At 41.9% G+C, this 16554-nt stretch overlaps 1 protein-coding gene across 5 annotated transcripts in view; it reads right to left on the reverse strand.

Moving 5' to 3' along the window:
• RASSF8 (Ras association domain family member 8) overlaps window positions 1-16554 on the reverse strand; it is a 75777-nt gene that overhangs the window by 17822 nt on the left and 41401 nt on the right. For all 5 annotated transcript variants that reach the window (XM_040061662.1, XM_040061659.1, XM_040061657.2 and 2 more), the window contains exon 3: window positions 4570-4765. In XM_040061662.1, coding sequence (XP_039917596.1) covers window positions 4570-4672 — 103 coding nt within the window. In that variant the 5' untranslated portion in view covers window positions 4673-4765. The remainder of the gene's footprint in view (window positions 1-4569; window positions 4766-16554) is intronic.

Genomic DNA, 16554 nt, shown 5'->3' on the forward strand with positions numbered 1-16554 from the left:
GCCTTAAAATGCTCTAAACACATGTTTGCGACAGCACTGACATTTTAATACACTCCATTTATCTTTAAAGAAAAATACTCAACTGGAATTAAAAAAAAAAGAACCCCAATGGCTGCATTTGTTTAATTTTAAAAAGAGACAGCTGTACTTCTTGTTCAGTGAAATGCTGTTCATATTCTTCAGCCAGAAGAACCAAAAGCCACAGCATTATTTAAAGCAAGTCTGCCTTAATTATTTGCCACAGAAAATTACAGGGAGGAGGGCAGGTTTCTTTTGGTAAGAAATTCAAGCTTCTTGTCTCTAGACTGAAATATTCTCTTTCTAGGAAACAAACACATCATTCTGAGTAGAAGAGATGTGTTCTAGGCTCCAGGGCTAAAAGAAATCACAACAAATGCAATAAAAATCCTCATGAGGGTTGGAAGTGGGAGAGTAGCACTTCTGAAGGAACAGGACAAGTGTATTTGTGACTGCACTATTTGTCACCACATTCCTTTGGAAGATTTTTTATTTTTCATGTTTGAATGGGAAAAAGAACAGTAAAAGCCAATTTAAAAAAAATCTATAGTAAAAGTACATTTGCCTAAACCATTAGCTAAAATGATTAGCTCACTTCCTTTAGGATACACCTGCTTTTTCCCCCTCACTATTACAATGATTTTTTGAGAGGAGTCACTAAGCTGACACACATTCAAAACAAACCTTTGGCTGGATTCATCAACCGTCTCACCACACACAAAGCTTAAAAGCATCAACTTACTTAAAAGCATCTTTTTACTTTTTTTCAGCTGTCCAAACTATGAATGACCAAGCAATGTCTATATGAAGTCACTCTGGTTTTCAAAGAATGCACAGAAAACTTAGTGGAGAATGCGCTATCAAATGCACATTTTTAAAAGAGACAAGGATGAATCTTGGCAGAGGCTCATCTCTCCTGGCGAAAATATTTTTAAAACAAGACTCATGGTTCTCTATTTAAAATGTGTGCTGTGGTGTACTTTTGTTTTGGTGAGGGCTTTGTTTCTCATGATGAGACAATCACTTCTCTTATTTGTATTAAAAAGCCAAATCTTTGTCACTTGCAAACAGCTTGAGTTAAGAAGAAAATAAAGCAGACCTAGATAAAACTCATAAAAGGTAGTATCAAGTGTTCTTCAAGATCCCAGTGAGAGATGATTTCACTCCCTGGAAACTTGTAACTGAATAGTTTTAGGTCTGTCTTGAACAGAATTCCAGCGACCCGCCCTGCAGCTAAGGCAATTCCAACTCCTTCTAAGTTACAGATGCAGACAATTTTAGTATCCAAAGTTATATCCAACTGATATTATTCTCTCTTGCACTCAATAAATTACATACACGTGTTTAAAAATAAGCTTTGTTGGGGCACCAGAGGAGACAACTCTCCCTTTTCTTTTGTTGTTTTAAAGAATGAGGGGGTGTTTGAAATTGAGATTTAACTTCAATCCAAACAGAAATGAAAAAAAAAAAACCAAAAACCAAACCACACCCACAACCAACCAAAAAGCCCTAATATTTTTTCTTTGGGTAGTCATTTCCTGTTCTGCAGTAATCAAGAGATGGGCAGCAGCGGAAAGGGAAGGAGCTCACAGTGCAAAAACAGGTAACACAAATGTTATTTATCAGGAGCAAAGCCCCAGAGAGAGACTTTTTACTGGAAGAACTCCAATTTCTAAGGAATCAAGGAGCATTAGCCAGGCAAGTTAAGTGATAGAATGCCACAGCCAAAGGATTAGACACTGGATATGGGACAGAACCTCTTACAAAGGCTCATATAACTTGATTTTTTTATGCTAAAATAGCCCTAGGACATAAAAAAAAAGGAAAACAAAAAATACTGAAGAAACTTTGTATCCTGAAGTTATTACTGAATTTTCATGACAGGGAGGAAGAGCTGGAAAGTGCATAGATGGAAACCTTTTTGTTGCTTTTATCACAGTAGGAGATCAGGAGACAGGGCCCTGCATTTGATCAAGCGACAGCAAAAGGCACTTCCTAAAATACAAGAAATTCCATTTAAGGACAACACACTGACTGCCAGGGTGAGCGAACAGCGCTACAGTCAGATCTCCACACTTGTGCACATTCAGAACCCAACTGCCCCCAGCCCTGAGCAACCTGCTCTGCCTGGCCCTGCTTTGAGCACCACAGTTGGACACTGTCCAAAGGTGCCTTCTAACCACAGCTCTATACTAATTTTGATTTTCCTACTCTTGAAATACAGGACAAAGCTTTATTTTTCACATATCTAGAACAGAGGCAGCTTCATTTGTCCATGAGAAGCTTCTTAATTATGGATGTCTTAATCCAGGTATCTTTGTCTTGTGCTTTCCTCAGTGGATATGGCTGTAAAATAAGCCAGTTTAGTGATACTCTAGACACTGCACTTCAAGAAAATGATATATTGCTTGCAATTCATATTTCAGGCTCAGTGAAGAAGACTGTGTTGTGTGTGTTGTATACTTTAAGTCAAAGACCTAGTAATAAACTGTAAGGCACAATAAAACAAAAGGAGCATCAAACAAACTTTACAGACAGACAAAACAGGCCTGAGTGCAGCCAAGTTATGTGACTGCTGAAGGAGCCAGACTGCAAAGTGGAAAAATCCCATCAGAGCCAAGCAAGGAAGAAGCCAACTAAGACTGGCGACTTTTCACCGCCAAATGTCAGGTGAGAGCTAGAGTGATCCATTTTCATAGACTGCCATTCAAATTCAAGTGACAATTACTCCTGGTAAGCTGGGACCTGCAGCCAAATCACAGGGGCAGCCAGATGGTTCTGTCCTGATGAATGAACGGCCTGCCAGGAGGCTGGGAAAGCCCTCCCTGCCAAGACACACAGGTGTGATTTACATGGTGATGATACCGTCCTAGCTGCCCCAGCGAGAGGGGAATTGTTCTGGGGGTTTTCTAGAGAGGGTATTTGCCTTGGGAAGGGATTTCCAAGGGATTTGCTTGATTTGGCTCCGGCTGCAGCTGAAATCTATCTCGGCATGGAAGCTGATTAGCCGGTCCCAGACAAACTGGTGACGTGCTACAGAAAAGGAAGTCTGCAGAGCTGACAAAACATGTGTTTCCAAGGCTGAGGGAGTCTTTACAGAGGTCAGGCTTACAAGTGAGGATACAGAAGAAAACCCAAGGAGAAATTACACAGGAGAACATTAAATTACTGTCCAGAACTGGGAGTCTGACATTTCTGTGGGAGAAGGCAAAGGAAACAGAATGAAAGGGATATCGAAAGCAAAGTGAAGAACAAAAGTATCACAACCACTGTATTATTTCTAAACATGTATCACTTAATCATGACTAGAAAATGATTGTGCTAGCAGAATTTCTCAAAAAACCTGCAGGCAGAAAATGAGACATAGAAACAATTGATGAACCAATTACCATTAAACAAAAAACTTCAATTGAACCCATAAAGAAACATTTAACAGTTTAACATCAACTACAAGATTTGAGAGACAAACTGGCTTTGTGTAATTTTTAAATGAAGCTTTAAAAGGCATTTGGTGCATATAGATAAGCACATGCTAGCATTTTGTTCAATCCTTTTTAAAGTATAAAATAAGTCCCAGTCTTCCACTCCATCAGATGTAGGCAGATGGAAATTATGTTTAGAAGTTTAACGTTTAAATAAATAAACATCAATTTCAGAGAAATTGACTTTGTGCTTACAGAGAGAATACCTTGCTAACATTCATAGGCCAAACTTTTTATTGGAAAATTATTATTTTCAAATTGAGTCACACTGTTAATACAGTCTTGCAAAAGAGCTGGCATACTGAGAAATGCAGAAGCTCACCTTTAAACTATTAAATTTAGGTAAAACATAGGCTTTAATGCTTAGATTTAAATAGCATATAAAGCCAATTACAACATTTCAGTGAAGAATATGTATCAGCATGGGAAATACTGATGGGATGAGGCTGAGGCTTATTCTGGATGTCCTTAATCGCTGAGAAATATCTGACAAGACTTTTCTGTGGTGGAGCCTGAAAGATTTTATTTTTCTCTTCTAAGCTCTTCAGCAAAGGGCTAACAGTATAGAGACTTCCAAGTTACCCTTTCATGAGCAGTGAGTTATGTGGCGTGCAGGAGTCAGGAAACCCTGAAGGATCTACATCATTGATCTATACTATTCCCAATATAGCTAAAGATACTTACAATGGGTATCATTTCAATGAACATCATTAGCCAGCCAATTATATTGCACTGCTTTTATATTTCCTTTGGCACTCAGAATATTGACAGTTTAGCACCTCCCTTAGTCCAGGCTGTATTTACAACAACCAATGGGAGCATAATTATTTTTGCTTAGAGAATAAATTTTTACTAAAGGAAAGGTTATAGATTTCAAAATGTTTCTTTTCTGTCTTTTCAGTCTCTCTCTGGCAGAGGCGAAAAATCCAAGGTTACAAATTTACACTCCAAGATTATCCCACTGCGCACTGCATTTTTTTGCTCTGCTGGCACCCAGCGCTCCCCCACCTCCCCTAGGTTTAGCTTCACAAAAAAAGCTTCACGCCATTTCCCACGTGGCAGTACTCACCAATAGCCTGAGCAAGGGCTATTACAACTTCCTGGCATGTTGTGACTTCGGTGACCCCACACACGATTCTCTGCACTCCGTCCACCCATACTTTGAGCTCCATGGTTCACCAGATCATCCAAGAGCCATGAATGCAAATCAGTCAAGACATTATTGCAGCTGCAGCAGAGACAACGCAGATGACTTCCCACAGCAGCTGCAACAGAGAAAAATCCTGGTGTTTAGAGCAAGGAACCACCAGTTTGAAAAGTTAACAATTTCACCTTGACATCTATCAGGTAAGAGAGCCAACACAGCCTCCTTACTTTAAAAACAGCAACAGGAACCTGACATCTATACATTTTGGGGAAAGAGTGGATGGAAAGTGCCCAGCAGAAAAGCACAGGGGGTGCTGGTCAGCAGCAGCTGAACATGAGCCAACACTGGCTGAGGTGGGCAGGAAGCCAGTGGCTCCTGGGCTGGGTCAGCAAGGGAGCGGCCAGCAGCACCGGGGCAGTGACTGTCCCTCTGTCATGTGCACTGGTGAATGCCAGTACACCTCAAATCCATATCCAGTTCTGGGCTTCTCAGTTCAGGAAGGACACTGAGGGGCTGGAGCATGCCCAGGGAAAGGAACAGAGCTGGGGAAGGGGCTGGAGCACAAGTTTGATGAGGAGCAGCTCAGGGAGCTGGGAAAACAGCTCAGCCTAGAGAAAAGGAAGCTCAGGGGGAACCTTCTGGCTCTACACAACTCCCTGACAGGAGGGGGGAGCCAGGGGCAAGTTGGGCTCTGCTCCCAGGGAACAGCCTCAAGTTGTGCCAGGGGAGGTTCAGGTTGGGCATCAGGAGGAATTTCTTCATGGAAAAGGTGCTCAGGCATTGGAAGGGGCTGCCCAGGGAGATCTGGAGTCCCCATCCCTGGAGGTGACCAAGCAAGGACTGGACGTGGCACTCAGTGCTCTGGGCTGGGTGACAAGGCAGGGATAAGGCACATGTTGGACTTGGTGTTCTTATCCCACCTCAGTAATTCTATGATTCCATTCCAGGATCCCATGCTTTAACAAAGTCTACTTCTGCAGACTTACCCAATGTTTCATTACAGTTTATTTCCTAAAATTTTATGAGTTGTTACAAAAAGAGCACACAGAGAAATAGCACTAAATAAACAACTCCAGAATAAACTCATAACAGTTTCCAGTAACAGGTGCCCCTATTCCTTTATATGCTGCCTGAATGTTTCCAGGGACTAATAAGGATGCTTTCAGTGTTTGTTCAATAATTTCTAGCAGGTGGAGCTGTAGAAAAACAAGGGGGAAACATTTTTAATTACAGCCATCCACAAGAGTCCAACTTTTGTCTCCCTGCAGAAGCAGCTGAGGGCTCCTATTTTGAACAAACCTATGCATTTTGTACCAGAACCCAGAAAGCAAAGCCAGCAGATAGACTGCTTCTCTCTCCCTCTAAAAAAAGTGCATCAGGGAAAGTGTTTAGGGGTGGTTTAACTCCTGGCAGCACTTTGCTGGTTCTGTGAGGATCCAGACGTTTTCTAATGTATTTTCCTAGGTTTTTCCACAGGTACTGCAATGATACTAAGCAAAAAAAAAAAAAATTGTAGCAAACCCAGCAAAAATTGTTGTCTTCAAAGGACAGAACGTTCCCTCAAAAGTGAAACAAAAAACAACCCACCAATAATGACAATTAAGTCTTTAAAAACCCCAGAAACTAACACGAAAGCAAACACCCAAAAACCAACCTACAAACCAACGAAAATCAAATAAAGAAAACCTAATGAGACAGCTGGGCTGCTTAAACAGATAGAGGGAAAATAAACGGTGATAACACAATAAAAGAAGCTCATGTACTCAGGTAATCCCACATGGATAAAGTGATAAAACTAGAGACAATATTTTTGAAGAATTAAGTACCAGGAAAATGGATAACACAAGGATGGAGTAAAAGAAATCTGAAAATTATTTAGGGGAGATTAGTGAAGACAGGCAGGGTAGGGTTACACAAGAAACATGGAATCTGATGATGCTGATGGATTGAACAGAACTGCATCGCGTGGAGGCAGAAACAGGGCAGAGAACACCACACAAATACTTAGTGCTGTTCAGATTTCCAGTCTAACCAGAGCTGCTTTCTCCTGCGGGTGGGAACATCTCTTCCTGCATCTAAAAGATGCACCACTGCAGTGCCCAAGCTAGAGAGGGAAAGTGACTTCCCACCTACAACCAAAGAGTTCACCCAGCAGATGACAAATACTGACACATGATCACTTGGGAGATCTTCACCTGACAGGCTGGGACAGCAACAGCCCAAGAACGTGGTAGAGCCACAGGGGTCCCACCACACCAACAGGATGAGCTTCAGCAGAAAAGCACCAAGCAGTAAAGCCAGGCCAGCAAACACCCCCAAAATCCCCACCAAAACCTACCTGCTCACAAGTATATGTAATATTTGTAAGTAAAACCAGATCTCAAATAGACTTGCACACTCAATAGAAAAATGATCACTTTTAGGAATATCAATGTATACAGAAATAGTCTTTTGAGATGTGAACAAGCACCTGAAAAGCCAAAGAGGCTTTGATAAACATTTTCCCACATAAAGCTCAGCTTTTCAAAGAAAACTTCTATCTGCACAAGCATTAACCATGTATAAACATAGAAACACTTCAGTCAGGTTAACACCATTTTAATGTACCAATAAACTAAGCAGAAGAAAATCTTCTACCAGCCTGTAACATAGCAGTGACTGAAGAAAACACCTCACAGGCCTCATCAGTGACCTCCGCTATTTATTCCTGGACCAGCTGTCTTCACAAATAAACAGACCTCACATTCCAAGCCCAGCTGTAAGGAACTTTATTAATTAACTTAATAACTTGCTGAGGGCTGAACAGTTCAGATTTCCTGGCACCAACCAAGCCATCTCTCCATGTGACAACGCACACGTCAGCAAAGCATCCGACAGCTCTAATTGTTTTTCTGTCTGTCAACATCCAAAGTATTATCTCAATTCAGCAAGCCGGCAAATGCATTTTTTCCCCCAGTCAGCACACAATGTACAGTCTTGTGCTCAGTGCAGATCAGGTTTGGTCATTTGTTTTCCTACAGTCCATCTTTAAAAAAAGCGAAGACTAAAGAGAAGCATCATATAATAAGGAAATATTTGCTGACACTTCCAAGTTTGAAGAAGGCATTCACCAAAGCTGCAAATGATCTGAACAAAGTGCCTTTGAATCAGTTCAAGCTCAGAGTAAACATTCCCATTCATTTCTTACAGAAGAGATAGTTTTAATAGACTAAATAAGATAAAAGATTTGTGGTACGTGCATCCCTCGGACCAACAGGCAGGGCTGAATTAATAAATTAATTCAGTGTTAATAAAAGGGCTGCCCAGGTGGAGTCCCCATCCCTGGAGGTGTTCAAGGAACAACTGAACGTGGCACTCAGTGCTCTGGTTTAGTTGACAAGGTAAGGATGAATCACAAGTTGGACTCAATCTTGGAGGTCTTTTTCTCCATGGATTTTGGAATTTCATGTGTCCCATAAGTGCTCACAAAATTCCTTTGGGGATCTGCCACTAAGAACATACACTCACATCAGAAATGTAAGATCTCTGTGCTGAAATCACTGTGTTTCTTTAGAGTTTCTAAGCAAAGCTCATCTAAGGCAAGTTAAATAGATCTAGGACAGGTTTCGTTTCTAGGATTGTGCAGTAGAAGCTCACACAGAGGTCTGGAAACCAGAAAATTTTCTGGCCATGTGCTTATCTCTGCTTCCCAAATATAACTCTGTAGCACCTTTTATTAGTCTTTAAGTCTTCCTTCATAGGTATTCAGTTTTTTTATTTGCTGTTAGTTAGCTTTCATACTAGTAAAAGCTGATTTGCCTCCCCACTGAGGGTCATCTGACAGCCCCAAGTATCTTTTTCAACCTGAAATCTATGCCCAGAATTCATATTGTGCTTTTATGTTAGAGGAGGCAAAAAAAGCCTTACCTCTAATACTGTGCAAATTTATTTCTGAAGTCAATGGAAAGGGGGGGGAAGGAATCTCACTTCAGGTTTCTCAATCCCGTAAGTTCAAAACCAGTTCACCTTATGCATAATTTATTTCAGCAATGACTGGGAATAGGAATGCAAAACTAATTTACTGAGAGGCACACAAGCCAAAACATGCCTGTGATCACAGCTTTTCCCCAGTTTGTCAGCCATCAGCACACATAGCTCTGCTTGGAACCAAGCACTGCAAATCTGGCATTCCACAGCTACTTCCTTCCCCCACTTCTCCATTACCTTGCCTGAAGCCTCCTCAATTACCTTGTTTACCATGCATTAAGCATTTTCCCTAAATTCCCCTTTTATCCTAATTGGCTGATGGTATCTCACTCTTTCAGGTATTTGTTCAGTTTTTAAGCATAAAGAAAATCCAGCATATATATATGTGTACATATATACACACAGAAATATATATATAACATATATATGCTCTACTATTTAGCTACCTCTCCACAACTTGTTTGCAAAACATAGAAAAGGCTGAAGCTTCACAAAGCAGATCAGACTAAGTGCAAAAAATTTCTCGAGCATTTAAGAAGAAACAATATTCCAAGTAGATCTTTGCAGGACATCTTGCCATAAAATGGCAAGCCACAAGGAAACCTGAGAGCTAAAATCAAGATGCCGATTTCACCTCATTTCCACTTTCTAGAAGGTTCACACTGCCTGAAAGCATCATGCGCCTCAAATTAGGGCTAAAACCCTGCTGCAGCAGAATTTTGACCAACCATTTCAGTGACTTTCTGCGGCCCCAGCAAGTCACCAGCATGTTGCTTAGTACACTTGAAAGTCAGGGCGCTTTCATTTGTAATTAGCAATAACCAAACATCATTTGGAGTTTGGCATTTACCCTTTATTTTCCATTCCCTCTGCACTACGGCCAAGCTGTGCTCCTTGTTTTTCCCCAGTATGACACCAGGTAGGGCCCTGGACAAACAGGCAGCTTGCTCCACCCATGCTGTAAGCCATTAATAGGAATAATTAGTCAGTGCTAGTAAGGCTTGATTGGAAAACACCAAACAAACGAGCGCAAAGAAGCCAGTCCAGCTACTCAGGAAGAGTTTAAACCATCCAGAAGAGCGTGAACAGGGATGCATTTGGAAAATGCCTCCTCCCTTAGGCTGGTTAAGAAGAAATATCCTACAAGATATGCAGCCTCCCATCAGTAAACAGGCAAAAATATTTCATGGCAGGTTCAAGTCAAAAATATCAAGTCTTCTGCAGGCAAAATTTTTGTCCAAAAGAAACAGGCTGTGGGTTTGAGATCAGCCCATGGCTTTCTTTGAAAAGACAAGTGTTCACTCAGAGGTAGCATCCAGTGTTTTTTGCATGGGACTAACCCTCGTAGAGGTTATTCTTTTGCTATTCCACAAGAATGTTCTGAGATAATAAGCACTGCTTGAAACAAATAAACCAGAGGTCCCACAACCATGAAGATGACAGTGTTGAGAATGAGCTTGAGAGAGAATTTAAGACCAAGGAATTTTCCTCCATGAGACTGGCCAGAAGATGGTCTGACATCTCTGTCAAACAGGCCAAAATCCTGATGCCACAAGTGATCTATGAACACACAAGACACACACACCCTCACCTGTGAGAGGACAACACAGCACCAGCACAGGAGTTTGTACAAGGATTGATGTGCAGGAAGCTGTTTCTGGCAGCCAAGGCGGCACAAAATCATGCTTCTGGATAACCCAAAATGCCTCAAGTCGCAGTTTCCCAGACAAATTACCAGTTGACTTCTATCCAGGAACCTTCAGCTGCCTAGAACAGGAACTGATGCTGGCACTGCAATTTCTCCTGCTGCAATACCGCTAACAATTTGGTGGGAAAAAATGAGGGAAAGAAACATTGTTCTGAAGCACGAATGCTACAAGTGGTCTTCTGCCTAATTACAGAACATTCCTAACCTCTCCCTGAACTACAATCTCTCCTTGAGCTGCAATCTTCACAGCACAGAAAAAAACAAATTGTCTCTTCTCTTTGTATTGGTGAGAATTAGCGAGAAGAAATTAACTTGTTTTCTTTTGGGGGTGGAGGAATAATAGGAGGAGGTCAAGCAATCAGCCAAACTTCTTGTCAGCTCTTGCAAAGATACACTTTGTTAATGGCAACTATTCTGTTATTACCTGAAATAATTCTTCCACCTTGAAAGTTTTATTTTTGTCTTCAGTATTTTAACTCTAAGACTGATCTCTGACTTCAGCAAGTGTGTTAAGCCTTTAGGACATCTTCTTGCACAATGTTTCAATCTAAATTACATGTGACAATCTGAAGAAATCAGAGACATCACTTAGTGAAGGTTTAACTGCAGCACAGCACAAAACACTCATCCAGCTTGGGATACAAGTGTTGACACAGCTACAAACCTTCACGGTTATGAACTGTGTCTAAAATTCCATCCTCATGGCCTTCATAGAAAAGTGAGTTCCAACCAGCTGTCACAAACACAGACTGATGGCTGGAGAGAGAATGCTCCTATCAGTCTGTAACACTTTGTATCTTTGGAGCTACCAGGCTCGACCCAACTGTGCTGCAAAACATTCTCAAATCTCGACAAAATATTGGAAAGGAAACAAGGCAGCAGGTGAGCCAAGGAAACAGATGGCTTACTAAAGTTCCTTTGTATTTAGTCACTGCTAAGAGTGACCTTGCATTTTTAACAGTAACTTTCACACTCTTGAAATTGATTTAATTCAACAGGAACAACAACTCTGAAATTAATACTCTCCCTAAGATTAGATGTAAAAAGCATCTGAACTCCACATGGACTTGTGGTACAAAAACTCAGAGTGTTTTGTAAATGGTGACAGCACTCAAGTCAGACTTTCAAGGATACTTGCTTCTCTTAGATTTCCATCAGTGTTTCTAAAGCAGAAATTTAAAAATTGAAAACTTAGAAACATTATATTTAGGATATGTACTAGCAAATCAAAACAATATCTTGTTCAGCTTCCTTCACTTCCTTCAGCTCTCAAGTCAGGATTTACTGTGACACAAGTGTGAATTCAATTCAAGCAGGCTTACTCACTAAATCCCAAACCTGAATCTGTTTCAGGATCAGGACTGAAGTACCACCTTCATTTTACACAAAGCACTCCTTTTCCCTGTTCTCTAGTTTAGCTCTTAACAAACAAAATTGTCAGTATGAAACACCACAATCCTAGAGAGGCAGGATTGGGTGGATTCATCCTGGAAAGCCTCACTGGCAACCACTGTTCTAGGAAGGGTTGGATCATAGAATTACACAATGGTTGGGGTTGGAAGGGACCTTAAAGCCCATCCAGTTTCAACCCCTGCCATGGGCAAGGACACCTTCCACTAACCCAGGTGCTCAGAACCCATCCAGCCTGGCCTTGGACACTGCCAGGGATGGGGCAGCCACAGCTGCTCTGGGCAACCATGGCCTCACAGGGAATAATTTCTTCCTCATATCCAATCTAAATCTCCTCCTCTCTGTCAGTGTGAAGCCATTGCCCCTTGTCCTGTCACTCCAGGCCCTTGCCAAGAGTCTCTCTCCATCTTTCCTGTGGGCTCCCTTCAGGCACTGGAAGGCCACAGTGAGGTCACCCCAAAGCCTTCTCCTCTCCAGGCTGAACCATCCCAATTCCCTCAGCCTTTCCTCCCAGCAGAGCTGCTCCATCCCTGTGCTGCCCTTGGTGTCCCTGCTCTGGCCTGGCTCCAGCAGGAGAGCTGGTGGCAGCACAGCAGAGGTGCAGACAGCAGCTGGGATGGATTTATTCTGTGGCAGAGGAATATCCTTTTCCAGATATGTTAGCCAAGGAGCCTGCACTGCATATAAATGCTGTTAAAAACAGCTCAAAAAAAAGACATGTGCATTAAATAAACATCTCCTGCTTCATCATCTCAGTCAACAGGCAGACATTTACTGCACTGTAATGTCTTCCAAAGATGTGCAAGTATTTGCTCCTCATTAGCAGCAAATATATAGTGCATTTGAGAAAACAGCTTTATTACACACCCCTTTATTAATAAACAGCAGCATTAGGTGGAAGTCACATCTATACATCTCTAATATGGTCTAAGTCGTGTGTGGGAGTGAAAGAAAACAAAGAGCAGAGAAATAAGCAAGCTGGTTCCTCACAGGGGAAATATTTATACAAAAGCTACAATGCACACACCTGACTTCAAAGTTGCCTTAGACCTCGAGATGCCCTAGCTTCAAAGGAGACAAAGTAGGTCATTCTCCAAACTGGTTCCAAGGAAGACACAGCTCCACCCATTCAACTCTTCCCCTCTCCCCTCACGGCTTGTCCACAAACACACCCAGCTGAGGGACTGAGGACATTCGTGTGTAATTGCCAATATTTACGCTAATGAGGCAATGAGCTCATCTGCTCCCTTTTGGCAAGACCTGCATTAACTCTTGGTTTTTTGTAGGGCTGATTCTGTTCTTTATGCTTAAGCCAAGCCCATGTGCAGCATTTGCTTTGTCGTTTGACTACAGCCACCCTGAGTCTCAGCTGTCAGAGGAGTGTTCCCTGCGCCTCAAATGAGAGCTGAGGGCAAATTTCAGAAAAAAACAAACAAAACAAAACACGCCACAAAAAAAACAAACATACAAGAAACCTGTTACACTTTCTACATTTGATGATCTGGATCAAAACACAACACCTTCTTCCTCTATATTGTGGTAAACCTTGCACACAATGAGCCCATTCCTTCCCTTCCAAGTCTGCACTGAAGGATGCAGGAAATAAAATATATCCTGCAACTGAAATCTACTTAAATTTAGATTAACAGAAGTTTTAAAAGTCAGGTAAGCAAATGGTTTAAAGGCAAGGTATGATGCAACTACCAAAACCTCACTGTAATGAAATGCAATTTCTGGAACAGAAACAAGGTGAGGCACTTTCAACTTAATCAACATAACAGTTACAAAAACTTATAATCTCAATGCTTTATTCAGTGAGCAGCTACATTATTTATTAAACATTACCTAAGAAATTTCAAGTTGCTCTCCTGGCAACCTAGAAAAGTCTGCAAGACAGAGCAGAACTTACTACTACAAGGAGCCTTTAAACAGTTGAGCAAGATAAATGAGTGGGGGGAATTCATCACTTTCTAAAATTTACACTTGGCTGTGCTTACTTCCATATTTCCCCAGGCACAAAAGAAACTTCTTTGCTTCTTCTACTCTCTATTTATAGGACTCCGTTGGATCACTTAAGTATTTCTCCTCTCTTGACAATTGTGAGCTTGGCTAATTTTATTAGAGCAAAATCTGAGGTAATCACAACACATAGCAATAGCTTGTGGGCTGAAATACTGGAAGTGCATTACTTAATTCATGGACTCATGGAACAGGTTGGGCTGGAAAAAGTTCATCTCATCCCCATCCCCTTGCCGTGGGCAAGGACACCTTCCACTATCCCAGGTTGCTCAGAGCCCCATCCAACCTGGCCCTGGACACTTCCAGGGATGGGGCAGCCACAGCTGCTCTGGGCAACCTGTGCCAGGGCCTCACCAGGAACAGTTTCTTCCATATATCTCACCTTATTTCCCTCTCTTTCAGTTTGAAATTCCCAGTTTTCTGTCTGAATCCCCATAGTTGTGTGGCAGTGCCATAGGCAGCTCCAAGATAAGCCAACTGGCCACACTGCACAGAACAGATGCGGAACCAAATTCCACTTCAGGAGGTGAGGATGCCTAGGTTCTCTGTTCAGCTGATCATTTTAGGGAACTGTTACCAACTTTGTACTTTCTAAACCACTAATTGTCTATAAGCTTGGCTGAAACTCACCTAAACTCCAAAACTCACTGGGAAGAGCAAGAAGCACAGATATGAACATCATACTAAAAACACTTTCCCCCCTTGGAGGTCTTATAAAGATCACATACTGCATTCACAGAAAGACCCAGCAAAGTGCTCTTCAGGAAAAACATGCTTCTCTGCCAAAAAACTGACAGCAATTAACAGAAGTCACAGCCAGCAATATCAATGGAAAATAGATGCTAGGTCAAATTTAATACGTGGCAAGGGGGGGAAAAGTTTTCATTTTCCTGCTCCTGCTTTCTTTGTCTGTGGCAACAATTTTTAAACCAGCACAACTTCCCATGTATTGATTTGCCTCCGTATTTTCAGACAGCATCTACATTTTGCACTTTCTGAGACAGAGCCTTTCCCTGCTGGCCATGCAGTCACAGGCTTTCATCTCAGCTCCTAATGACTACATCTTCCTCCTCACTGCACCCTCAGCAACCCCATCGTGTCCATTTGCCAAGCACGATGATGTCAGGACAGATTTCTGGAGTCAGCAGAGTTGCCAAATGCAGGCAGGACAAAGCAGCCCTCCCTTTTCTTCACTTGATCCGCTTAATTTTCACTCAGGAAGTCCTTCCACACTGATCTCTGCCCTTCTTACTCACTTCTTGCTCAGTTTACCCAGTGAACTCCTTACAGGTCACTTGCCAGAGTCACCTCAGACATGCACATGCAAGTGCAACTCCACCAAGTTACTATTTCAATCTCGTTATCCTCCTTCACGCTGTCCCTTAACCCCCTTCTGCAGAGCACCTACCAAAACACAACAGATCAGCAGGTGAGACCCTACTGCTTTTCAAGCTGATTGAGCTTACTCTGTTCACCTCCACACCCTGGGCAGGAGGCACCCCCTCTTTGGAGGCTCTGTTGCCTTTCAGAGAGGCCAAGACAAGCACAGTTCTGCTTTCAAGAGCTCCTGCAAAGCACCCAGAAGATGGGCAAGGTAATCAAGGCTTTCTGGAAGAACGCTCGTCCCTCCAGAAGGAATTGTACCATCATTCCTCCTATCAGGGTGGATCTTCACCATTTTTTCTGAACTTATGAGATGCCAGACACTGGTACTGTTAACATTGGAAAAAATCTCCAAGATCATTGAGTCCAACCTTTGACCAATCACCACCTTGTCAGCCAAGTGCCACATCCAGTCTTTTCTTAAAGATCTCCAGGGATGGTGACTCCAGCACCTCCCTGGGCAGCCCCTTCCAAAGCCTGCCCACCGTTTCCATGAAGGAATTCCTCCTGAAGCCCTCCTGGCATAGAGCCCAAGTTAAACAAAACAGCATCTCAGCGCTGCTGCGTGAATTGCTGTGATGAACTCTCTGGGTTATCATCGCACTGCTAACGAAGGACAAAAGTCCAGCCTGCATTTCTCTTTGGAAGCAGAAAAAACCCCAAACAAACCAAACCAAGAGATCTGATTAGGACAGTTTTAGTTTCCCCAGGTCCCTCTTAGTTAAAACCACCCCAGTATCTGTGGATTCCGTTTCTCCACAGAAACAGAGGAGAGGCTGTTCAGCCTGGACAGCCACGGGCAGCACTGAGTTAATAGACAGGGTTAATGGTTTAGAACTGTGGGGGGGAAGCTTTAAAAAAAAAAAAAAATAGCCTGGCCAGTTTCCTTTTAAATAAGAAGTGGCTGCTGGGGATTTCAAATCTTTAACTGATATGCAGCTATGAAAGTGTAAAATACCAGGTAACATCAGGAGGCCAAAATGGCTTATTAAGCACAATTACCTAGCAAGCAATCTAAATCCTGGAAAGAACACAAGGGGAAGTGCCCTCTGAAAGTTTGTGCTAATCATAAGATAGCTCACAAATAAACACCTAAAACTGTGCAAAATTTAAAGCATTAATGACATGCTTTAAATCATAAAAACATCCAAAATAAAACATTTAAATTAAAATCCAGCTACATGAGTCTCCTCAGACCTCAGAAAGGTTATTTGAAAGAAATCTTAAATTATTCTTTGTAAAATTCTAATTTATAAAAGTACAAAGCCAGGCTTACAGAGTAAGGTAAGCCAGGCATTCACATTTCTCTTCCTATTTAGTTATGAATGACCTGAATATTAACTTGCAGGTATTATTAAGATTTTTGCAATTTGACAAAGGAGATATGTTTGACTTCATTTAGCTGCTCTTTCTTCTTCCTC

This window comes from Hirundo rustica, chromosome 4, assembly GCF_015227805.2.
Source record: "Hirundo rustica isolate bHirRus1 chromosome 4, bHirRus1.pri.v3, whole genome shotgun sequence".
Taxonomy (NCBI): Eukaryota; Metazoa; Chordata; class Aves; order Passeriformes; family Hirundinidae; genus Hirundo; species Hirundo rustica.